This window comes from Phoca vitulina, unplaced genomic scaffold, assembly GCF_004348235.1.
Source record: "Phoca vitulina isolate PV1807 unplaced genomic scaffold, GSC_HSeal_1.0 scaffold80, whole genome shotgun sequence".
NCBI lineage: Eukaryota > Metazoa > Chordata > Mammalia > Carnivora > Phocidae > Phoca > Phoca vitulina.
In genome coordinates this window covers 2884915-2908635 of record NW_022589783.1, presented here as the reverse complement: position 1 = coordinate 2908635, position 23721 = coordinate 2884915, and the positions used below count along the sequence as shown (strand labels likewise).

The following is a 23721-nucleotide window of genomic DNA, read 5'->3' as shown; positions in this document are numbered from 1 at the left end:
GGGCGGCCGGGCGGCGGCGGCGGCCGGAGCGGGCCCGGGCGGGCGTGAGCGCGGGGGAGCGCGCTGCCTGCATGCGCGCAGCTCCAGCCCCGGGCGGCCGCGGCGGCAGCGGCAGCGCGGGAGCCGAAGGCAGCCGGACGCGGAGAGGAGCGCGGAGCCCGAGAGGAGCCCCGGGTCCCCGCCGGACCATTGTGACTGTCTAGCGCCCGGGTGCGCGGCAAAGACGAGGACCCGACTCTTTTGAATCTCCCGGCGTCTGGGCGCGGGGAGGCTCTTGGTATTTTCTAATTCAACTCGTGGATTGGAACGTGGCTCCGCTCCGAACGCGGCCGGTGACTTGTAGGACCCCAGCCCTGGCCTCGGCCGCCGCGCACGCCCTGGAAGACTCGGCGGGGTAGGAGCGCGAGCCGGCCGCGAGTGTCTCTGTGCGCACCACGGGCGGGCCGAGGGCTGATTGGGGGGGGGGGGTCCCCGGAGAACCAATTTGGGATTTGTTGTGAACAGCATGGAGGAGAATGACCCCAAGCCCAGCGAAGCGGCGGCGGCGGAGGGGCAGCGACAGCCGGAATCCAGCCCCAGTGGCGGCTCGGGCGGCGGCAGCAGCCCGGGCGACGCGGACACTGGCCGCCGGCGGGCTCTGATGCTGCCCGCGGTCCTGCAGGCGCCGGGCAACCACCAGCACCCGCACCGCATCACCAACTTCTTCATCGACAACATCCTGCGGCCCGAGTTCGGCCGGAGAAAGGACACGGGGACGTGCTGTGCCGGCGCGGGAGGAGGAAGAGGCGGCGGAGCCGGCGGGGAAGGCGGCGCGGGCGGCGCGGAAGGAGGCGGCGGCGCGGGCGGCGCCGACCAGCTCCTGGGGTCGGGCCGAGAGGCCCGGCAGAACGCGCCCAGTGCGCCCGGTGCGGGCGGACCACTGCCCGGCGGCGGCGGCGGCGGCGACTCTCCGGGCGACGGGGAAGGCGGCTCCAAGGCGCTCTCGCTGCACGGCGGCGCCAAGAAAGGCGGCGACGCCGGGGGCCCCCTGGACGGGGCGCTCAAGGCCCGCGCCTTGGGCGGCGGCGACTTATCGGTGAGCTCGGACTCGGACAGCTCGCAGGCCAGCGCCAACCTGGGCGCGCAGCCCATGCTTTGGCCGGCCTGGGTCTACTGCACGCGCTACTCGGACCGGCCTTCTTCAGGTGAGCCCGCCGCGGGGAGGGCCGCGGGGTTGCGGGGCGGCGCGGGCGCGGGAACTTACCCAGAGGAAGATACCAGGACACCACCCCCCCCACCCCCAACACACACAAAGACACGCAAACAGGGACATTGTGTGCTGCAGACGCTGGCCCGGGCAGCGGCCAGGAGGAGAGGGGGGGCACGATTGATTCGCAGGGGGGGTACAGATTTCTTAGAAAAGCAGAAGCGACAGGACCTTCCCTCTCTATCTTGCCTTTTGGGGCCACTCCCCAAAGTCCCTAGCCCACCCCTCCCCTGGCTGGAGTTTATTTGGTGAGACCGGGGGTGGCTGAAGACTAGCCTAGAATCTGGCACTCTTAACCCTTTCTCCGTCCTTCCAACTCAGTCCAGACCCAGGACCCATGCCCAACTCCCCTCCGCCCCCCCCCCCCCCCCCCTAACCCCCCCCCACGACCCAGTTATCCCAGATGAAGCCAGGGAAGAAAGAGCAAGACTCCTGGCTCTTCCTTCCACCCTTCGCCTGGGCTGAGAAGGGAGGAGTGGGGGCGATAGAGATAGGGAAGGGATGGAAACAGAGGGGCCCTTCGCCCTGTTTTAGTTGTCTGATCACATGTTGGGGAAGCTCAGCACCCATCTTGCACACTGCTCCGAGGCGGGAGGCTGCAGTCCCCCCAAAGAAAGGATCTTCTCCCAGAGGTTTCCTGGGGCAGCTCTCAGGGAGGAAAGAAGCAGATTGCCGCGGGAGGGTGGGTGGAGGGGCCCGCGGGTGTGTGCAGGGGTTCTGGGTGTATTTTTCATAGATCTGGATTTTTAAAAGCTAAATGCATGTCCTTGTAGCTATCATCAGCTGCATGAAATGGGGGTCTGCGGCTGCGAACCGCCATTAGGAGGGGACTCCATTTGTCCCTGAGCCGGCAGCCCAGACCGGACCCCGCTGACCCCCCAACCCTCAACTGTTTTGCGGGGGTTGTTTACCCAAATCACAGCATAACTGAGTCTCCCCTTGGCCGCCTTCCCGCAGAAATGCGTGTGTATATTTCCGATGAAATCCACATTTCTCCAGCTAGATCTGAAATTTGCTCCATTGTTCTCGCCTCCCTCCTTTGTTAATATTTAATTAACATATAGGCTCACAATGCGGCCAGCGAGGAGCCTCGGCCCGGCTTTGTGCAGCGGCGGAGTCGCGGCCGCGCCAGGCCCCGGTGGCCCGAGGGAGCCCCGCAGCCCGGCCGGGCCCCAGTCGCTGGTCTTCCTGGACTTAAAACAAAACAAAACAAAACCATAACGTAACATTTGTGTTTCTTGGCCTTTTAGAAAGAAGCAAGGCAGAGAGTTTTCTTTGCCGAGGTTTGCTTCTGTTTCTGCGACTCTCAAGTGTTTACGTTTTGAAAGAAAATCAAAGAAAGAGAACTAAAAATTCTGTTTTTAGGGAGATTTTCTTTCCGCAAAATGGTGTGTATCTTTTTACGGGCTGGTTCGTGTGTGCAAGAGCCCCAGGAGCAGAGGAGTTTGGAGGGTAGGAAGCGTGCTTCCCCGGGACAGTGGAGACGCAGAACGGGCTCCCGGAGCACGAGGCCGCGGTCGGGTCCGAGCAGGTGCGGGGCCTGGCGAGGCCTCACGGGGTCACCCGCTAACCCTCCGCGCGCGCCCCGGCAGCCTCTCGATCGAAGCCCGCCCGCCGGCGCGGAACCGGCGCCCTTGGGGTGTGCGTGGCGGTGGCGGTGGGTGTGCGCGCGCGGGGGTAGGTGTGTGCGCGGGGGCGCGGGTGTGAGTGTGGCTTTGCTCTAGAATCTAAAAGGCCGGGAGTTTGAGCCGAACGGCCCTTGGCGCCCCCTCGCCGGCGCCCACAGCCCCTCTACCGGAGTTTGCCTCCCTGAGAGCGCACGGCTGGGTAGGCGGGCAGGGAGTTCTCGGCGCCCGCTGGGTCTCGGGACCAGCCCGGACCCCTGGCTCGCGCGCCCCCCGGCGCACTCTGCCTTCTCCGCTCTCCCGGCTCTCGGGTCGGGTGCACTGGCGGCCGCCGGCGAGATCCCTCCGCCGCTGCTGCGCAGGGCGGCGTGGCTGTCCCCTGGCCCTGCAGGGTGGCACCCGGCGGAGACCTGGGGGGCTCTGGCTGCTTGAGGGAGCCGGCAGGGGTCCAGCCTCCCGCCGCGGGTGTCTGGGAAGGAGCTGGGGCCGGAGCTCCCCAAAGTTGGTTCACTTCACAGAGGAAGAAACCCACACGTGCAGCCCAGCCTTCCTCCCCTAATGGCCTTTGCCATCTCTTCCCTCAAAGACACACTGGTGGGGCTGAACTTCTTGACATCAACAAAAAGAAAGCGCTTGGCCCTCCTTTCTGCTCCCCTCACTCAGGCCTCTTCCCATGGCGGGTTCCTAGGAGCCTTGCCACCACTGCCCCAAACCAACCTCAAGTGGTGCAGGGGTTGGCCCCGCGGGAGGAGCCCAGGCGGGGGTCAGAAGTGTGAACCCTCTGCACAAGGTCAGCTGGGCTCCTCTTCCGCCTCCAGTGAGGCAGCCCCAGTCTGGGGCAACCAGGTTCCCTCTCCTGCACTGGGAGACTGAAGGGGAGGTGGCAGGGAGTGGCTCAGTGCTCCTTCCCCACCCAGGAAAGGATGTGTGCGCTCGCTCCCCTCCAGGAGAGAAACAATGAACTTGGGCCCACTAGGCCAGTTAGGGGAGGCAGAAAGGGGGCTAGGGTGAAGGCAGATCCACGGGCTTGTCCTGTTCTCTGGATGCACCTGCCCCCTGACTCCCATCGCCCCTGGCATCTGAGGGTATCCCCTGTGAGCATCCTGTGGGCATCCTGTCACTGTTCCTGGGCTCCCGCTGTTGCTACTCTGGCTGCCCCGCCCCTCCCCAACCTTTCCTCTTGCCTCTCCTGTGCCCCCCTGCCCTTATGCCTGGACAGAAAGGGACAGAAAAGGCCACGCTAGGAAGTTTGGGGTTTCTGCTTTCCTGCAGGAGTTTTCCTTTTATCTCGAGGCCTTTCTTTCTTCTTCTTCTTCTTTTTAATCTGAAGTAAACTCTGTGCCACATGGGGGGCTCGAACTCTGACCCCCGAGATCAAGCATCACATGCTCCTCCAACTGAGCCAGCCAGGTGCCCCTGGAGACCTTTCCACTAAGCCTGCTCTCTACCCCCCACTCACCCCCTTACACCCCGATGTCCTCGGCCTGGCTTCTGGCTTTCCAGGGGTGGGTCCTGGAGGCCGGGTGGGAGAAAGCTCAGTCCCCAGTGTGCAGCCGGACTGGGCACTTTCGTCCCGGGTCTCTGTGGCCTGAGTCGGCAGACAGGCCTGGAGCCCTCCTAACCCTGTGCTCTGTCCCCGTGCCTGCCCAGGTCCCAGGTCTCGCAAACCAAAGAAGAAGAACCCCAACAAAGAAGACAAGCGGCCCCGCACGGCCTTCACGGCCGAGCAGCTGCAGAGGCTCAAGGCCGAGTTCCAGACCAACAGGTACCTGACCGAGCAGCGGCGCCAGAGCCTGGCGCAGGAGCTCAGCCTCAACGAGTCGCAGATCAAGATTTGGTTCCAGAACAAGCGCGCCAAGATCAAGAAGGCCACGGGCAGTAAGAACACGCTGGCCGTGCACCTCATGGCGCAGGGTCTGTACAACCACTCGACGGCCGCCAAGGAGGGCAAGTCGGACAGCGAGTAGGGCGGGCGGGCGCCGGGTCTGGCCTCGGTCGCGCTAAACAATGCAATAAGTTAAAATCATAAAGGGCCAGTGTGTAAAGATTATACCAGCATTAATAGTGAAAATATCGTGTATTAGCTATGGTTCTGCAATATTCTATGTATATATAATTTACAGGTGGTGTAAAATCCAAAATATCTGACTATAAAATATTTTTTGAGTTTTTCTGTGTTTATGAGATTATGCTAATTTTATGATTTTTTTTTTTTTTTTTGCGAAGGGGGCTGCTTAGGATTTCATGTTTTCTAATCCCCTAGGCTCCATTGTGGGACATGGGACACTTTTATTTTTTAATTTCAAAAGAAGAAAAAAATTAAAACAACTTGCTGAAGTCCAAAGATTTTTATTGCTGCATTTCACACGACTGTGAACCGAATAAATAGCTCCTACTTGGTCTCTGAGTTCTGCCACTTTGTTTGTGTGGGCTTGGTGAGGACAGCAGGAGGGTCTGCACCCCCAGCCCCGGCCCAGGGAGGGGGGACGGAGGAGGGGGATGGCAGCGCAGAGGCCCTGGCAGGGCCCGGGGGACCGTTGGGGTCCTGGGAGGAGTGCCGCGCCTTGGCGGCGGTCAGGAGCGCGCCCGGGGCGGTGGGCCCGCAGTGCTGGGCCGCCCAGGCCCCCAGCCTCGCACGGCTCCCCTCCTCCTGCCTTCTCTCGGGTTCCTCCTCCCCCTCCCCCTCCTCGCCGAGGCCTGGCAGGCACCTCCGTGTGCTTCAGTCCGCGTCTGTCGCTGTCCCCTATCCAGCCGCCCGCTGCCAGAGCCAGCTCTCTCGCCTCCGGGCACCACTTCAGGGATCCCAGGCCCATGGGCCCAGCATGTGGCCGGAGGCCCGGGGATGGTGGAGCTGCCCCTCGTCCTGTCCCCCAGGCCCCGGGAGTCTCCTGCCGCCCCATCAGCTCCCCGGCGGCGCTCCGTGGGCCCCAGAAACGGCGGAGGTCTCCCGCCTCCCGGCGCGCAGAGGGCTCTCCAGCGGGAGCTGGTGTTTTCTTCCTTTCTTGTTTTTCTTCCCTTCCTTTTTTTCTTTTTTTCTTTTTTTAAGTGGCTGCTTCTGCTTTGGAGAGCATTCTTTCAAGGTACATGTGTGTGTGTGTACATATCTGTGTAGTGCGTGTACAGACACGCGCAGACGTGTGTGAGTCCACAGTTCCCCAACACGTGGCTACCTTGACTTCTGGAGGAACTCAGAATCCTCCAGGATCGAGAGGAAGGAAGAAAACGTGTAAATAATCATTTCTTATCACTTTTTGTCTTTTCTTGTTTTTTTTAAATATACATTTTATTTTTTGAAGGTGTGGTACAGTGTAAATTAAATATATTCAATATATCCCCACCAAGTACATATATAAACAAACACATTATCTATATATATAACTCTGCACTGTCTTCTGGTTAGTGTATGGAAAAAGAATCGTGTCCAAATGTCCATCTGCAGCCGGGACAGCCCAGGGGTGGGCCTGTGGCTGAGCCAGACCCATGGCTGAACCCCTGAGGACTGAGGGTGAACGTTTCTCTTTGCCTTAAACCTCTTTATTTCACTGCGATAATAGTTTCACTTTGTACATACTAGTGCAAACCTTTTTAAAAAGGAAACTATAAAAAGGAAAGTTGTAATTTAAGATTCTGTGAAGAACCATCTGCTGCTTAGGAAACTCAATGAAATGATATGCCTTTTTAGCAGGAAGCAAAGTTTTTTGGTTTTTATTTTTTTATTTTATTTTTTTTAGTTTATAAAACGTGCATTTTCCAGTTCCAGTATCAAATATTTATAATCTTATGAGAAATGAATGTTTCTATTTACAACTGTGGTTATCAGCATTGTGAACATTCCCCTTGCATTTTTTGTGTGTTTAAATTCTTGAAAGTTACATTAAATAAAAAAAAAAACGCTTTATTGTAAAATATTGAATGTCCAAGGTGGCATGAGTAGTTTTTCTAAGCGTGTTTCTAAGTCCAGCCCAACTGCTCTGGGCATCCTCCCTGTGGTTCAGGTGCTCCTGGCCTTTGCCTCAATCAGAGCAGGGGTGCAACTGTTTACCTTTGCAGCCAGAGGTACAAATTAAAAAAACAAAACAAAAACAAAATAAGACACTTTGAATATCTCCTGTGTGAGCACAGAACAACCAAAATAATTTAAGTACATTTCTTTACCAGAAGGAAGTGTTCAAAAGTATCGTGCTATTTCATTGCATAATTGTAGAAAAATCCTACAGAATGCAACAGGTCTCTGGCCTCCCTACTGTTCCTATGGGAGAGTGAGAGATGCTGTTCCCTTGGGAAGGGCTCTCTTTTATGTTTTGTTTTTACCCCCCAAAGCAAAGGACATGGATACATCCAGAGACAGAGGTGGGGAAAGGAGAGACTTTGCCCGAGCTGACCAGGCGACCAGAAGCATCCATCCAGGTAGTGTTTTGGGGAGGGTGGTGATGGCCAATGTGTCCAGGCAGGATAGCTGAGTGCACCTGGTGTGCCCAGCTGATCTATGTCCAACCTTCCCTGGCTTGGAAAAGATTCTTCTCCCAGTAAAAGAAACTCAGAGACTAATGAGGATCATCTGCTGCCAAAGGAGGCTGGTGTTTTCGGTACTACATCGGCTTCCCAAGTGGAAGCTGGGTCTTGGGGCAGGAGAGGGACTACTCCCAGGATTTGCAAAGATGCGTTGATGGAGAGAGAGCTGGGGTCTCACCACGGAGGCTCTGGAGCCCGAGCTGCCTGGTCTCAGGAGTGCCCCAGGGTCGTCGCCAATGGGGTGTGATCATTCAGGCAATCCCAGTGTCTCTCCCCTCCCCCTGCACAATTCTGAGGATTCTTTAGAGTAAACACTAAACAAAAAGGACAGGGACAACTTCTATTACCTGATTGGCCACTCTCTCTTTTTAATAAAAAGACAGTATGGCAACATTAAGCAATCGTTCTTATTTTTTAATCTATTCACAAATCGTAACATTGTTGAGGGGCTGTGTACAGTTTTGTGAGGTAATGAGTTCCCCGTCCTTGGAAGAGTGCAAGCAAACATTAAGCCTGCAGTGGCATAAGGAGTTTTTCTTTTTTTGTCTCTAATAGGGGATTGGACTGAATGAACCCCCAGACCCTCAAAACGCTAAGATTCTGGTTTTGCTTCTATGTTTATTACATTTTTAAATTCAGCATACAATCTAAGTTTGAGACTCATGAAGAGCCACTGTTGCACCAGCCAGCCCCCTCTCTCTTAGTGGCGAGTGGAGACCAGAGCCAGGCCTGCAGGGGAGGCAAGTGTCCTTTCTGAATCCAGAGCCTGGACTCTCGGCTTAACTTAACGTGCCTCGGATCTGGACCAGGACTGTAGCACCGAGAGCTGGTGGAGCCTCGGGCCGGACCCGCCAGACTGCTGCCCCTCCTGAAGGCCAGTTTCATAAATGTTCTTCAGAGGAAAGCCCGTTTATAAAGGAGGCCCTTGCTCCTTCCGGCCAGAGGGCTGCCCCCGCCCAGGCCTGTCTGTGTCCCCAGTCCTCCACAGCCCAGTGAAATCTAGGCGGGGCCTGGGAGCCCGGTGGGGGAGCATCGATGCGGATTGCCCCGGGCCTGCGTGAGCAGCGACTCCTGCGGGGGGGGGCCAGACACCGGACAGAGGCCTAGCAGGGCCCCTTGGGGTTCAGAGGGCTTTCCTCTTCCGCTGCCCAAAGTGGTCAGAGAAGGAGGGTCCAGACGTCAGGCCGGAGTCAGAATCCGAGGGTCAGCACAGGCCTGAGGGTCCCCTAGTGTGGACCCGCCATGTGCTTTCTTTAGGGGAAACAAGGCAGGAGCCACGCGGGGGAATCCGTGTAATCTCCAAGAGGACTCCAACTTGTTTTGTCCTTGCGTGAAAAGGTTAAGTCGATGGGGGCTTCTAGACCTCCTGCCCAGGTGCGCGGGGCGCACAGCGCTCAGCTCACGACCAGCGCCGACACCGTATACGCAGATGCGCTCGCTGGCCGCCCGGCGACAAGTCGCTCTGTCTCCCGCTGATTTACTATCCGACCTCCGCGGGCTCTGCCTGCCCCGACCGCTCCCCCAGCGTCCCCGGGACGTCCCGGCTCCGCGAAACCTGCCGCCGGCCGGGAGGAGCTGCGGGGCTGCGAGGTGCTTACAGAGCGGCGCCCACGGGCCAGCGCGCAGTGCCGGCCGCTCTCTGCGCTCCACACCGCACCCCGCAGCGCCCCACACTCGCTCGGCAGCCCCCGCGCCAGGCCTCGCGGCGGGGCCCCCTTTCCGCGCTTCTCCAGCCCGCGGGGCCGAGGGCGAGGCCTTCTGTAGGCCTGGCAGTAGAGGCGGCTGGGGTGGCGTGGAGCCCGCGGGCTGGCAGCCGGGGAGGCCCCGCGCCCGCGGACAGAGGCGCGCGCGTGGGTGCGGCGGCCCGGAGCTCCCGCGCGCCGTGCGTGACCCTGGAGGGTGCGCCCCGCGGCCGGGCCGCGCGAGCCCTGGACACACCATTCGTGTTGTTATTAATTTCAAACGCTTCATTGTATTAATTTCAAACTGCTGCCCGCCCACAGAAAATAAAAGGCCATTCTTGAAATCGCCTGAAATGTAATAATATTCATTTAAAAAGTGGCTCCTAATTATGAGATTTAATCAAGCGTGATCCGCTGCTGCTTGGCTCCGGCTGGTGAGGCCGACGATGACGGCGTTACTGTTATTGTTTTTTTTTGTTGTTGTTAGTAGCCCGGTGCTCAGGCGCTAGAGTGCCGGCCACTTCTTCAGTTTGGGGATTTGGGGAGCCGCAAGATGGAGGAAGGGGGCGGAACGACTCCGGAGTCCCGGGGAACAGGTGTGGTCCAAGCTCACTGCCCTTGTCGACCCAGTCCCAGGCCCGTGCAAGGCCTGAGCAACAACTCTGGGCGGAGGTAGGGGCTCCCCAGACTCCTAGGCCCTCCATGTCCCCGAGAGACGCCAGGGCCGGTTTTCTGGGCTGGGGAACCTTGGGTCCAGAGCCCGGGACACCTCCCCCCTCTATTGGCTGGCCCCCTTTCAGGGCTGAGCCCCGCGCTTTGCTCGGAGCAGAAACAAAGAGTAGCCGGATCTGCCTCCTGGGCCGCCTCTTCGTCCCCTCGGCCTGGAAGGCATCCCAGAGAGGCCCCCGTCCCAGTCCCCCGGAGACCCGGAGGGAAGAAGAGCTGCGGGCCCAGTGGGTTGCGCCGCCGCTCGGCCTGGGCGCCTCCTCCTGCGCAGAGGGGGTCGGGGTGGGGCGCGCGGGCGGGAGGGACCCTGGCACGGAGGGGTGCTCCGTGGGGCCGAGGAATGGTGGGGATCACTGCGTGCACGGACCGTCTGGAAGAATCGGGGAGGGCCGCCGCTCATCCCCATCTGCCCGGCTGCGAAACTTGGCCGTGCGGTCCGCGCGCGCGCTGCCTGCGGAAGGGGCCGCCCAGAGCCTTTCAGCCGCGCCTTCGGGGTTCTCTCCTCCCGCCAAGTCCTTTGTCTGGAAGGGGACTGTCAGCTCGGCCGTGGTTTGCCTCCTCCTTCCCCCAACCTCTACCCCCTCCGCTAACTGCCCTTTCTTCCCTTCGCTTTTCTCTCCTCCTTGGATGGGTAATCACAGGCTCCAGCTGCCAAGCGCACTGCGAGGAGTTGCTGCCCCGTTTCTGTGTCTGCGGCCCCTCCCAGCAGCAGACTGGCCGCTTCCCCCCAACCTCGCCGGGACCCCCCGGCCCCTGCCCTCTGGCGTCACTTAGTGGCCAGGGACGCTGCATCGGACTTTTCCCTTTAGGCCAAAACTTTGTCCTGAGGTTTTTGGTAGCTTTAGTCTCCCACTCCTAGCAACAAAATGTGAGTCCTGGAAGCTGGCATTTCTTTGGATTCAAGCAGTAGCCGGGGACATGGCCGAATCATGAAGCTCCCAGGCCAGTACCCCTTTTCTATTACTACTAGTAAGGTGCCCCCAATAAACCACTTACATTACAACTCAGAAGTCTCAGATTATACCTTCCCATGCTAAAATATCTGGATGAAAGTTGGGAAAATCTCAATCTGTCGAATGAATGATGAATATGCTGGCTTCCAAACATCTGTTCCTTCGGGGAAAGGCTGAAGCCTGCAACGAAGCAGTGGGCTGAGCTTGCTGTCAGGTGCCCTGAGGTCTGTGCTTCCACACTGCAGCTCGGTCAGCTCAGGTTTCAGGGTTGTTTTTTTTTCCATGCGGTCACATAACGTCGCCCATCACAGAAAGTAGAGCCCTACAGTGAAGGTACAGTTTTGTAACTGCCCCCATCCCAACTCAGCCATTCATCTCTCCAATAGCAAGAAAATCTACCTAATGGGCTTCCCCATAGTTTTTCATGAGGGAAAATGAGCCTAAAGTGCCTGGCCCAGAACAGGGCTCGGCAAGTGAGAGGTTACCTTTCCACTTGGCAATGACCTGTGCTGGACTCGGGCTGTGGAGGCCACAAACCTGGTACCAGCTTCTGGTAGAGCACTTAGCCTTCCTGGCTCCCACTCCCTAAAGCGGCCTCTGTAGAGTTTAGGGAAAGGAAAAGAGAGGAAATCGTGACTAGGAGAGACAATCACTGCTGTGTGTGCTTTGTCATGGCAGGGCTCGGACATGATGCACGCATCCTTACCTCAGGATTTCCCCCCACATTGTTCTTGACCACAATATAAGTAAGATGCTGCACCTGGGGTTTCCACAGAAGCCCAGTAACATCACACACCGTTCCACTTCCCGTTCCCATCCATAGTCACTGTGCTTGGCAGCATCACCCCATCGCCCCGAACCCGATTTGACTCCAAGCACAGGACGCAGACATCCTACTGGACAGTGAGGCCGGAAGCCAAGCTACACCTTACACGTGGGTCCCAGCCTGTGTTCACGCATCTTGCTGTCTGCCCCCCCCCTTCCTCCAAGAGCGAGTGGGCATCCTGATGGCCTGATGAGCTATTTGGTCTAAATAGCGAAGGATCTAAGTAACCCTTTTAAATTAATTGCTGTTCCTATAGCTAAAAGCATAACAGGCTTTGATTACATGCTAACCAGAATGAAACATAATCCTGAGTTAATTATGTGGAGATAATTTTATAATTATATCATTCAATTTAAGAAGCAATGTGTTGTTAACCTCCTAATTTTCACAAGAGTGATGATTCAAAATAAAAATGGTCATAAATCTGGACCTTTTAAAAGACCTATCAGGGCTGTCTCTTCGTTTTCCCCAAATGGCAAATGTGAATATCAACTCAGCCTACCTATTGTCCCTTTACCTGCACACACTCCCACCAAGAAAGTGGAAAACGGTGGAAAGCCTCAGACAAAGAGGGCCCTCCATCTGAGCAGAGCATTTCCCAGCGCTGACCTGCTCTCAAATGCTAAGGAAGCCCATCTGCATTTCTATTCTGTCCAGCTTGTATGTGGAAGTAACACCCAAGGTCCCTGACAGAGAGCCTCCCCCCCCCCCCCCAGAATGTCCTGTCTCCGAGACACTCCAGCTGGGAGTGAATGGAGCCTGGAGCCTGGGGCTGGGGGCTGAGGTGAAGGTCAGACCCCAGCCACCCCTGCAGGTGGTTCATTTCCTCTCCCAAACACTAGTGCCCTCCGAGGGGTGCCCCAGGAACCCCGCGGGACCAGGACTGGCTGTCACCGGCTCCCCTCCCTCCTCCCTCCCTTCCTTCCCCCACCCCTAAGCCATGGTGGAGGAAGCTCTGGTGGTGTGGGAGGTGAGGCAGTTTAAGAGGTGCCCCACTGGGATCGAGTCAAGGTCCATTCTGTTGGCAAGCTGGCCTTTCTGAGCGGTTCCGGGGAATCTGCAAAGGGCTGGAGGGTCAGAATATCGGGTCTGGGTGGAGAGTGAAATTGTCTGACTCTTGTGAGGTGATCAAAGGTCAGCCAGACACATTCCCTTTGGACACCGGGTGAGCCCCAGAATTTATTCTGGCCGACTGCACATTGCCTCAAAGTGGGCGATTCGCTGGTGACTCATCACCTGGCAGGGAGGAAGGCAGACTTTATGTAGCTACGGGAGCGTGCCCTGTAGGTTCCGAGCCCTAAGGACACAGAACCAGCGCGTCAGAGGAGGAACAAAATACAAACCACTGGAGTCACAAGCCAAACAGCCTCAAACCCAAGGCGGGCGTGACGATGGCCTTTGTGCCTGGCACCGAATGGGGTAGCTGGGCACAGCGCAGAGCCGGCCGGTGTCGGGCTCAGGTTTCTACGCAGGTAGGAGCATCTCGGGGTGAGGGGGCCCCCTCCCCACACACCGAGGGCCGGCCCCTCGCCTTGCACCGTGAGATTTGCAGCCCCCTCCCTTCCCCCTACAGGGGTATCTCATTCGCACCTTTTTTTTTTTTTTCTAAATGCTTCCTGGTCTAACTTGAATATGCAATGAGGCGCCAGGGCTTTGTGGCGGAAATATAATTAAACTGGTGAAAGATGTAAAAGATGAAGAATGAGGATGACATCAGGCCGATTTCACACTTGGCAGTCGGATAGCTGGGCCCAAGCCGCGCTCTTGCCACGCAAGGCAGATCAAAGTGTCCTGCCACTGCTCAAAAGGCAAGAGGAGACTTAAGTATGCTAATCCCCAGGACAAATATATTTTAATCTTGTTAGAATACAAGTTAATGCTGCAGCTCAGTGGCTGAACTTGGTCAGACGGTGGAGATCCATTTTTATTTTAGCTATGAATGAGGTAGACCTCCTGGTTTATTCATAGGTAGTAAATGTACAGAACGAACCCCTCTTTGGGCTGCGTCCCCCTCACCTAGCCCTTGCTTTGCTATGAGGTGGGGTTCGGGAGGCTCCCAGGATGGGATGACCCCTGACACAATTCATCTCTCTTCATGCCTCCCTCTCTCTGCACAGGATCCTGATGGCCAAGAAGGAAACTCCACTCATTTGGCAGGAGAAGAAACAGGGAAACTGAAATTAATGAAAAGATTCTCCAAAGCAATCTGTTTCCCTTTAGGCCTGAGGTTTGACAACCAAACCAATTCCTTTCTATCAGCCCCCTCACTTTAATTTTTACAATGTCAATTTTCATTACTATTAATTATTTGCTGAAGTCCAACTGTATATTCAGGATTGCCCTGATTAGCAAGAAGCTTGCAGGTTCTTGCGACTCTGAGTTTCAGTTCCTATTAGATGTGAATACGTAAGTCGGGCGTGTATGCATATGGAGGATATTAGTCACATAGAGAGGGAGAAAAGCTCAGTCTGTAAACCATTATGGTAAAATATTATATGTAATTGCAGATGTATCTGTACATCAGTGTGTGTGTGTGTGTGTGTGTGTGTGTGTGTGTGAGACAGAGAGCGATCGCGAGAGGGAGCGTGCGCGCCCACTTAGCCGTAAGGTTACAGAAGGTTAAACTGCCCCGTAGACCTGCCCGCTGCATATTGCTGATGGCAGCCATCTAAAAGGTAATTTCTGTCTTGCTGCTCCAGTGTGTGTTAGAACTCCCTCTGCCTCAGGCATAAAACCTGACTCCCACTCAAGCCAGCCGCACATCCCTGCGTTCCAAAGACCCGCCCTGCAGCTTGGCCCACCCCGGTCCCCACCGAAGGCTGCAGGCGGGCCAGTGGGGGAGGGGCAGCCCCCAGCAGCCCCTGGCCCCGGCCTGGCGTGCCCCCGTTTCCAGGACTTGGGAATGTCCGTCTGCCCTAATCCTCTCAAGCCTCCCTCAAGTTATGAAGTGGCTGGCAGGCACTGTGATTATGGTGCCCACGCAGCTGGTCCGTGGTGGGTTCCACCAGCCGGGCAAGCCAGGCCCGGGGGCTTCTCGGCCCCAGCCAGAGAATAGTCCTGGGATGCTCTCGGCTCCATGCCTTTCGGGTTTTGTCCTTCGGCTGGTGGTTACCTTAAAACACGTTCTAGTCCTTCCTTTGTGCTTCTCGTCCCAGCCCCCCGGCTCGTGGACATCCGGGCTGTTATGCCCTTCTGTCTTTTTTTTTTTTTTAATTTTTTTTTTTTAAGATTTTATTTATTCATTTGAGACACAGAGATAGAGAGAGAGAGAGCATGAGCAGGGGGAGAAGCAGAGGGAGAAGCAGGCTCCCCGCTGAGCCAGGAGCCGGACGTGGGGCTCGATCCCAAGACCCTGGGATCACGACCTGAGCCGAAGGCAGATGCTTAACCATCTGAGCCACCCAGGCGCCCCTGCCCTTCTGTCTTAAAGAAGAACATGGCCTAACTCGGGCGGAGTCCCTACTATGCGCCCGCATATCTGTTTCCTAAGGCCGGGGTAACAAAGAGCCACACACTGGGGACTTAAAACATAGAAGGTTGTCGTCTCAGCTCTGGAGACCGGAAGTCAGGAACCAAGGCGCCAGCCGCATGGGTTCCTTCTGGGGCTCCGAGGGTGGCGCTGCCCCCCCCCCGCCCCCAGCTCTGGTCATCCATGCTTGGCGGTCCCTTCCTCTGTCTTCACAGGCCTGCTCCCTCTGTGTGTGTCTGCGTCCCAATTTCTCCTTTTCCTAAGACACCAGTTACACTGAACTGAGGGCCCACCCTTCACTTGATTCCCTCTGGAAAGACTTTGTTTCCAAATACGGGCACATTCCCAGGTTCACGCATGGTCCTGGATTTGGGGGCACGCGACTGCAGCCAGGACAGCCAGGACTTGGCATGCAGTGTAGACTGTCTTAAACTCCTCTGGTATCAAGCCCCGCACCGTGGATTCTGTTCTTACCATGGGTTTCGGGGTGCGGCCTCTAGAAGTGAGCTCCTCCTGGAGGGCGAGCGTGCAGTGGTCTCCGTGGCTGGGTCTGAGCATGCCGTTGTTCTCCGTGTGACACAGCCTTTCAGCTTCCTCTGCTGGGCTGGGTTCTTGCTGACACCACCTCTGACAGGTGGGGCTGGCCAGCCCACGTCCGCGTGACCCAGAGAGACATCGTCCCTCCCGTGACTCAGTTCACATGAACTGGCTTCGTCAGATGCGGAGCACAAGGTTGCTAGGTTGTCACGACCCTTTCCCCCTCTGTGCCTTGTTTTCCTCCCCTGAAACGGAGAGAGCACATGATAGAGGGTCCTGCGTGTGCTCGCTGGTGGCTTAGTGGGAGGCACACGGGATCGGGCCTGGCACGGGGTGGTCACACTCTGGGTAGGCGTCAGCTCTGATGCTCCTCTTTGCCAAGGTCACCTAGGATGCTTTAGTTGTGAAAGTGTGGAATTATAACTCCTGTGTGCTGCCCTCTGGGTTCCTCAGTTTCAGGTAAGCCTCACCCCCTCCTCCACCCTCCCCGGCTCTGCAAGCAGCAGATGCCGAGGAACCTGAGCTTGGGGACCAGCCAGACCTGTCTGTGAACTCAGGTGTCCCCGGCCAAGTCCCTTGTGTGCTCCGGACCCTGCTTTCTTCAAAACAGAATTCTACCCCCCTCAGAGGGTGGTTGGCATTCTGCACGTGTGGGCCTCCCCATAGAGGCCTCTGGTGCTCTGGCCGAGGCGGGGGCCGAGGCTGGCCCTCCTGTGGCCCCTCTCGAGCGCACCCTGTGCCCTCAGAACGCTTGTTGCTGGGTGCCTGGGTCGTCCCTGTCTCACTAGCTTCCCGTGGGGGCGCGTCTCGTTCCCACAGAGCAGACCAGGGGAGTGTGGGACTGCGTGTCTCAGGCCGGAAGCTGGTGCACTCTGCAGGGCAGACAGCGGAGCCCGTCCTTAGGTGCCCAAGCAGACAACCTGCAGCTAGAGATTCTATTTCAGGCGGAGGGGAACAGAAAGAGAAGCGTTAGGTGGAGACCCGCGTTTGCTCTTTCTCAGAGGCCCAGCAGCAAGCTCATCAGCTGTGCAGGGCAGGCACACCCCTGGTCGTAGGCTCTGCCTGTCTTCCATCTCTGGCCACCTCAGGGCCTGCCAAGTGCTGATCCTGACTGCCGACAACAGGAACCGCGAGCATTCACCGAACATTTCTGAGTGCTGGGTGCCACGCAAAGCCTGCACAGACCAGCTCACCTCCGGTGGGTGAGCCCTATTACTAGCAAGGTCCTAGCAAGGCCCAGGGAGAGTACGGGGCTTCCAAAAGCCACCACCCTGGGACCTGCCAGACCTGAGATTTCCTTTCAGGCAGACGCTTGGCTAATCCCAAGGAGTACCTTGCCAGGATGGATGCTCGGCGTCAGGACATATGTTGGGTTGGGAACTGTGGCAGAGACGTGGTGCTCCCCAAACATTCCATGTGCACCTGTGGGTTTCCCAGCCTCCCTGACAGTTAGGTGGGGACACCAGATTAGCACTGACCAATGATCTTGGGGCAAAGTGGCCCCCTGGCGCCCTTGGGTCTGAGGTTACTAAAAGCAGGTATGAGTTCCCCATGTTCTTTCTTTCCTGCCTTCACAGCTCTGGACACCAGGGTTAGATGGTGATGTCACGGAGCACTGAGGCCCACGTCTGCCTGGGTTCCTAAATGGCTGCATGGAGCAGAGCCGCCAACCTATTTTGGACATGTGGTGGTAGACTCAGCAGACCATGAGATACACGGACTTGTCAGCCGGGCCTGGCCACAGAGTGGCCTCCTGAACCCTGTACCTCGCAACAGGACTCTGGGACCAGCCTGTCCTGAGGGAGGCAGACAGTCTCCCTGCCCTTGACCCTCCAGCTCCGTGTCTTCACTCTCCTCCTCTCCCCATTTGCACCTCCAGGCGTCTAGACCCAGAATGCAGAGGCAGACTGAGGCTCACACACTGTGCCCAAATCATCTCCATTGTCATATGCACTTACTGCATAATCATGCAGGGGCATTTGCTGCGGAGGTAAAGAGCAGGGTTCAGGAGGATGTGGCATCTTCCGGGGGGGTGTGTGTCTGCGGCTGCGTGTGAAGCCCTTGGGCATGCCACATGCCCTCCTGCTGCCCGGGGCCCCCCGTAACGTGATGGGATGTGTTGGTGTTTGCCACATTCTGGTAATCTGCTTGGGATGATAAAAATTCAAGGCTAACATGTTTTATTATTCCTACATCCAACCCTCTTTTCTGATGATTCTGGGTGACACTTGTCTAACTCAGATAAATTTACATTTTCATCTCTACTTACCTTAGTAGGAGAAAACCATATGTTTAACCACGTGTTATTGGTTGTATGTCACGTATGACCCCTCCACCCAAAAATATAGTGCTTATACACTACCAAAAACTGAAAGCAGCGAGTGGGTTTTTTCCTTGCTTTTCAGAGAGCATCCGCTGACCTACATTGGAGTTTCCTGTTATTTGCTAGTATAGAGACCGAAGTGGTCCAGAACCACTGGGCCCACTGTGGGTCCCTCAGACCTTGTTCAAGGTGAAGGGTGTATGTGTGTGTGGGGGGGGCAATGGGGAAAGCATGATCTGTGTCTGAGCCAGCAGCTTGGAACAAGGCCCCAGGACCCCTACTATCTCAGGGGTGGGAGGAAGTGGGGAGGGGTGTGCAGGACGCAGATGCCCCCTCTCCCAGACCAGAGGGCTGGAACCAGCCTGAAGCTTTTCTACTGGAGGGGCAGGTAAATGGGGCTCAGGCCTTCGGGCCACATCCTAGGGGATGGAGGTCTGTGGGTGGCCATGAAAGAGGCTGTTGCCTGACTATCCGAGGTCGGGGTGGGATGGTGGGAGATCGTGCAGGCATGCCCACCAGATGCTAGTTCATGCAGGGATGGGGATGTGGAGGCCGGCTTCAAGTCGTATCGTGAACAGGCCCAAAGAGATGGCATTCCTAACCACTGACCACTGAACTGCAGGGACAGCTCACTGAGATCCACAACGGATGTGCCCAAGGTGCACCTTGCAGGACCAGGCCAGGGAGGGGGCAGGCAGGGGTGAGAGGGCTGAGGGCAGATCCCAGCCGAGGGGCTGAGCAGGCCCAACCAAGCAGGACAGCCTTAGCCTGCCAGTGGAGGTAGGGCCCCTGACCGCAGGAGCCAGATGAGCTGAGGATCCCGAGTGGAGTGAGGGAGGCCCCAGGCCCTGTGGCCTGGGAGGGCAGGCAAGGCCCATTTCCCCAGCATCTTAGGCCTCTGGTGAGCACAGCAGTAGGAGAGGAACACCCATCTGCCCCGGGAAAGCTCACGTTCTCGGGAAGCCATCTCTGGAAGTTGACCTGGGGAGTAGGTGTGCATGTGTGCAGGTGAGTGTGCATGTCTGTGTGATGTGTGCTCATGACTATGTGTGATGTGTGCAGCTGTGTGTGTGTGCATGAGTGTGCGTGCCTGCGTGTGTGCGTGCGTGTGCCCACATGTTTGTGCACACCCACCTGAGTGTGTGGGCAAGTGTGCATGTATGTGATGCCTGTGCATGACCATGTGTGATGTGTGCAGCCGTGTGTGTGCATGAGTGTGCATGCCTGCGTGTGTGTGCATGAGTGTGCTCACATGTGTGTGCACACCCACCTGGGTGTGCAGGTGCGTGTGCATGTCTGTGTGATGTCTGTGCATGACCATGTGTGATGTGTGCAGCTGTGTGTGTGCATGAGTGTGCATGCCTGTGTGTGTGCATGTGTGTGCCCACTTGTGTGTGCAGGTGCATGTCTGTGTGATGTCTGTGCATGACCATGTGTGATATGTGCAGCCGTGTGTGTGCACGAGTGTGCATGCCTGCGTGTGTGTGCCCACATGTGTGTGCACACCCACCTGTGTGTGCATGGTGAGTGTACACATCTGCATATGTGCGTGTGCACGTGTGCATTCGTGTGTGCGTGCACGTCTGTGTGTCAGGTGAGTAAGGTATCTATGAGGGCAGGTTCCTACTTGTTATTGTATTTGTCATCAAATGCTAATTGCCTTGGGACCTGAAGTCAAACCATGATGTAGTCAACAGGAGGACAGAACCTCTTTTCCCACTAGATTTTGGGGACTAATCGGGCAACTGCTCTGCACACAGGTTAGATCCCCGGGGTCAGCTGGATGTCAGGAGTACCCTGTTCCTAGTTGGGATGGATGAGCCTCAGCCAGCAGGGCTGGGACTGGGGGCATCAGGATTGCTAACAGGGACCCAGGCATCTTGAGAACACCCAGTGCACACTTGCCAGGCTGGTGCCCCTGCCTAGGAGCCTGGAAGGGGGCACATGACGCTGCAGGAGAATCCGCAGACCCACCCCCAGCTGTGCCCACGGGGCGTCCAATTTTGTGGAGGAAAGAAGAAAGCAATCTGGAAACAATCCTGAAAAATAGGAAGAGTTCCATTTTTACTCCTACACAAACTCGAATTGTCTTTCTTGGTCTGGTTGATTCCCATCAGCAGGAGGCCTTTTTAAACATCCAAAACACAAGGGACGCAGCACAGGGGCCGCTGTCCTTTACTATCTGCACACTGAGAAACTGCACAACGAGAAAACATAATGATGAATTAAGAGATGCTTTTAGATGCACTGATCACAACAGCATCTGCAGATACCAACTTGTATAAACATGAAACACTTCATTTATCCAGCCTGTCAGAATTGCTTAACATAAAATGGATTAACAGTTGTGTCATTTAGGATGCTTTCAATCACAAGGAACAGTAAAACCCAACTCAACCTGGCATAGACAAGCCCCGTGGTTCAGCTGGATGGCATCAGGTCAGGCTTGACCAAGGCTTGCAAAAGTCAGGAGGGCTGGTTTCCTTTGTCTTTCCCTTTGCCTGCCATGGTGTCAGCTTCATTCTAAACCTTCTTCCCTGCATGGATACAAGTTGGCTTCCTGCAAAAACGCAGGTCATGAGCTTCCTAGTTCACATCCAGAGGGAAAGCAACCCCTGGCCCCAGGTCCCATCCTCAGAGAGAAGATCCTTCCCAAAGGCTCCCAGCGAGCATTTCTCCACTCTTCACTGGCTTAAATTGGGTCATGTGATTTCCCTGAGCCAATGATCAGGTGAGGAGCTGACTGACCCACCCAGTCAGGGCCCTCCTGGGGTTTGGGGGCGGGGCCAATCCTTCCACGGAAAACCCTGGTCCTGTGTGGAAGGAAGAGTGCCCGGGTGGCACAGGATGGGGCCCACCAGAGGTGGGAGACCTGCAGGCGTGCTCTCTAAGTGGACCTCGCCCCACCCTGGGGAGCGCATACTGGTTAAGGCCACCTGCCCTAGGGGCAGGGTCCGCCAGTTTCCAGACCTCTTGGTTCTGGCCCCAGCTCTGCTCCAACCCTGGACTGAGACGGGTCGGCTCTTCCCCCTTTAGGACATGTTAGTCTCCTAATGACTCCTCCGGGGCTTCTGCTCCTCATCCTTTCAACTCTGGCCTGCCCCTTCCCACCATGTCCACTGTGGGCCCACACTCGGGGTCCGTGCAAGGCCTGAGCATCTCCTGCTCCAAGTCGTGACCGGGTGTGCATTTGGGCACTGCTGGCTTCTGCTCCGTATTGGCCCGACAGTGACTTTCAGGGTCTTTGCTGTCTGTTTGTCCAGCTACCAGCTCCTTCTGGAGCCGTGACTCCAGGAGTCATTGTCCCTAAGACCCCATTTTCATCCCAGGAAGAGAACAGCCCCTTTGCCGTCCGGGCTCCAGGTGACCACCTACCCCACACCTGCCTCTGGGCACAGATACAATGAAAACATGCAGGCTGGTGAGGTTTCTTTGATCAGAGCTCCATCTTCGGAGTCGGACAGGGCCTTCCTTGGCTTTAGGAAGCCACCCATGCCTCCCTGTCCCCGTGGCCAGCTGGTCCCTGCGAGCACACTTCCGGGATTCTTCCCGACTCGTCTCCGGCCCTGCTCTCACACTGTCCCTGTGGCCTGGCCCCACCACATTCGTGGGCTCCCTCTCCCGCCAGGGCACTTCCCGGGGAGCCTCCCAGGCCACTCTCCGCTTGGTCAGGGGTCAGGCTGGATGGGCTCCAGCAGGGGTCTTCCCGGGGAGAATTCCTCAAGCTACAGGTCGCCCACAAGGCCCTCTGACCCAAAGAGGCTTTCAAGGCTGCGGGAGGGGAGACGCCTTTGTGACATCACATGAGCAAACGTGGGTTCTGCCCTCAGGGTCCCCCTCTCTGAGGCACAGGGAGGAACTGAGGATTGTCGTCATCAGCAGAAAGTGTTGGGTGACCTGTACAAAATTAATTTCCTGGCTGTCGTGTAAATTCCCAGGGGGTGTATTCGCACAGTTGCCTGTAATGTGACAGCCTGAACACAGGCCAGTGGGAGGATGGTGAGACCTGAGGGAGGGGAGGTGACGAGGGTGTCCCCCACGTACCCCCACACTGTGCCGTCACCAGCTGCCTTTGGGGAGGACGCACCGCAGGGTGGCCGAGAGCAAGACGCTGGGTTCAGATCTCCAATCAACCACTGCCCAGCTGTGTGAATCCAAGAAAGTCTCTCGGCCTGTCTGTGCCTCAGTTTCCCTATCTCTAATGCTTTCCTCATTAGGCTGTAGGACGATCACCTGTACCCCCAGGCCAGACACCTGGACACTCCTGTTTGCCTTGCCTACTCCAAGTCATCTGCTCCGAGAGCCGAGGTCCAGGCTTGCAACAGAGGGTGAGCGGTCAAAGCCCCCAGTGCCCACACACCCTCCTCACAGCAGAGCGCAGACCTCAGGCCTGGCAGCCGTCTGTCTCCGAGCCCCGCGTCCTCCTCTCGAGCCAGGCTTAGGTCTCGTCTGTTGCAATGATTCTCAACCTTTTCAAGTAAAAGCGTCTCTTTTTAACATCCAAATACGGACTCTGAGGTCTATAACCTGATGGTAGTTATCGTTTTAGTACTTTCTGAGAAAAGAGACAAAACCGAAAAACCTTAGCATTTGTCGATCACATTAGCACCCACACGTATTTGAGGCACAATTTATATATGTGTTCATATGTATACACACAAATATGTGCATTCAAAAATACATACACCCATAAATGTCTCTTTGTATCAACATAGATAACCACAAATATATATATATCTATATAATATATACACCTACACATATATATGTATAAATATATACATAAACATATACACCCACAAATACATACGTAACGGTAGGTTGCTATAACAAAGAGGCCCCAAAATACAATGTATTCTGCAAAGAATACAGAAGTTTACTTTTCTCTGATGACATGCTTCTGCAGGGAAGGGGACGTGGACGGTGGGGCAGCTTTGGTCCAAGGGATCATTTGGAAACCCACGTTCCTCCCCGCTGCTGTCCAACAGGACTCTCCATGATGACGGGAACGTTCTGCGTGTGCCCTGTCCAGCACGGTAGCCACTAGCCCGCGTGGCCACTGGGCATTCGCAGTGTGGCTGGCGCAACTGAGAAACGGAATTTCAGTTTTATTTAACCTTAGCTCATTTAAATTAGCTGCCCACGGCGCTGGTGGGCACCAGGTGGCCACGGCACGGGACAGCATGACTCCACCCCAGCTCTGCCGGGTCCCAGGCGGGAGACCCTGCTCGGAGGGGGCAGGCCCAGGGGGAGGGGAGCACTGTGTCTGCTCACACTGTCCTAGAGAATCAGTCCAGGGCCGCTCCTCAAGGCAAGGAACCGGGCAAGGGACTGACCGGGCAGCTGCAGTGGGGATGCGCCAAGTTGTGGTGCAGAGACGGGGGGGACTGGAGGACAGTTGTCTGAGCCGTGCCACCTAAACTTGATACGTGTTATTTATTCTGTATGTAGAACTCACTGGTGAGACTAGGGGCTTGCAAGGCCCTTGGCAGTCACTGCACACCCAGGAGTCCTTGACTAGAGGTGGGCCCCCCACCTCGCTCGGCTCCCACTCAGTCCTTCCTCATCTGACACCAGAGCCCATCCTGAGCTGCGTGCCCCCCTGCCTGTCGCTGATCCTTCTGTGATCCGCTTGGACAGGGCTCCCTGCCCCTTGGGGCCCAGCTGCTCTGGGGACTGGCCCCTGTAGCCCTTGAGACACCTCATCCCAGCCCCGGACTCAGAGCAGCCCGAGAGCCCCCCACTTCATTGTCAAAGGACCTGGATGGGTCTTAGCTCATTCCATCTCCCTGGTAGCCCTGAGAGGGACCATCCGCCCTCCC

At 56.6% G+C, this 23721-nt stretch overlaps 1 protein-coding gene across 1 annotated transcript; it reads left to right on the top strand.

Annotated features, from left to right (window-relative positions):
- The first annotated feature begins 505 nt into the window (after nt 1–505).
- EN2 (engrailed homeobox 2) lies at nt 506–4838 on the top strand. The gene is made up of 2 exons (XM_032394342.1): nt 506–1184; nt 4522–4838. The coding sequence occupies exons 1-2, from the start codon at nt 506–508 to the stop codon at nt 4836–4838; spliced, it is 996 nt and encodes a 331-aa protein (XP_032250233.1).
- The last annotated feature ends 18883 nt before the right edge of the window (nt 4839–23721 follow it).

Bases quoted from the DNA above. Each gene is read 5' to 3' on its own strand.
- EN2 (XM_032394342.1), top strand. From the start codon at position 506: ATGGAGGAGAATGACCCCAAGCCCAGCGAAGCGGCGGCGGCGGAGGGG. The intron at 1,185-4,521 runs GTGAGCCCGCCG...GTGCCTGCCCAG, and splicing joins CTCGGACCGGCCTTCTTCAG to GTCCCAGGTCTCGCAAACCA.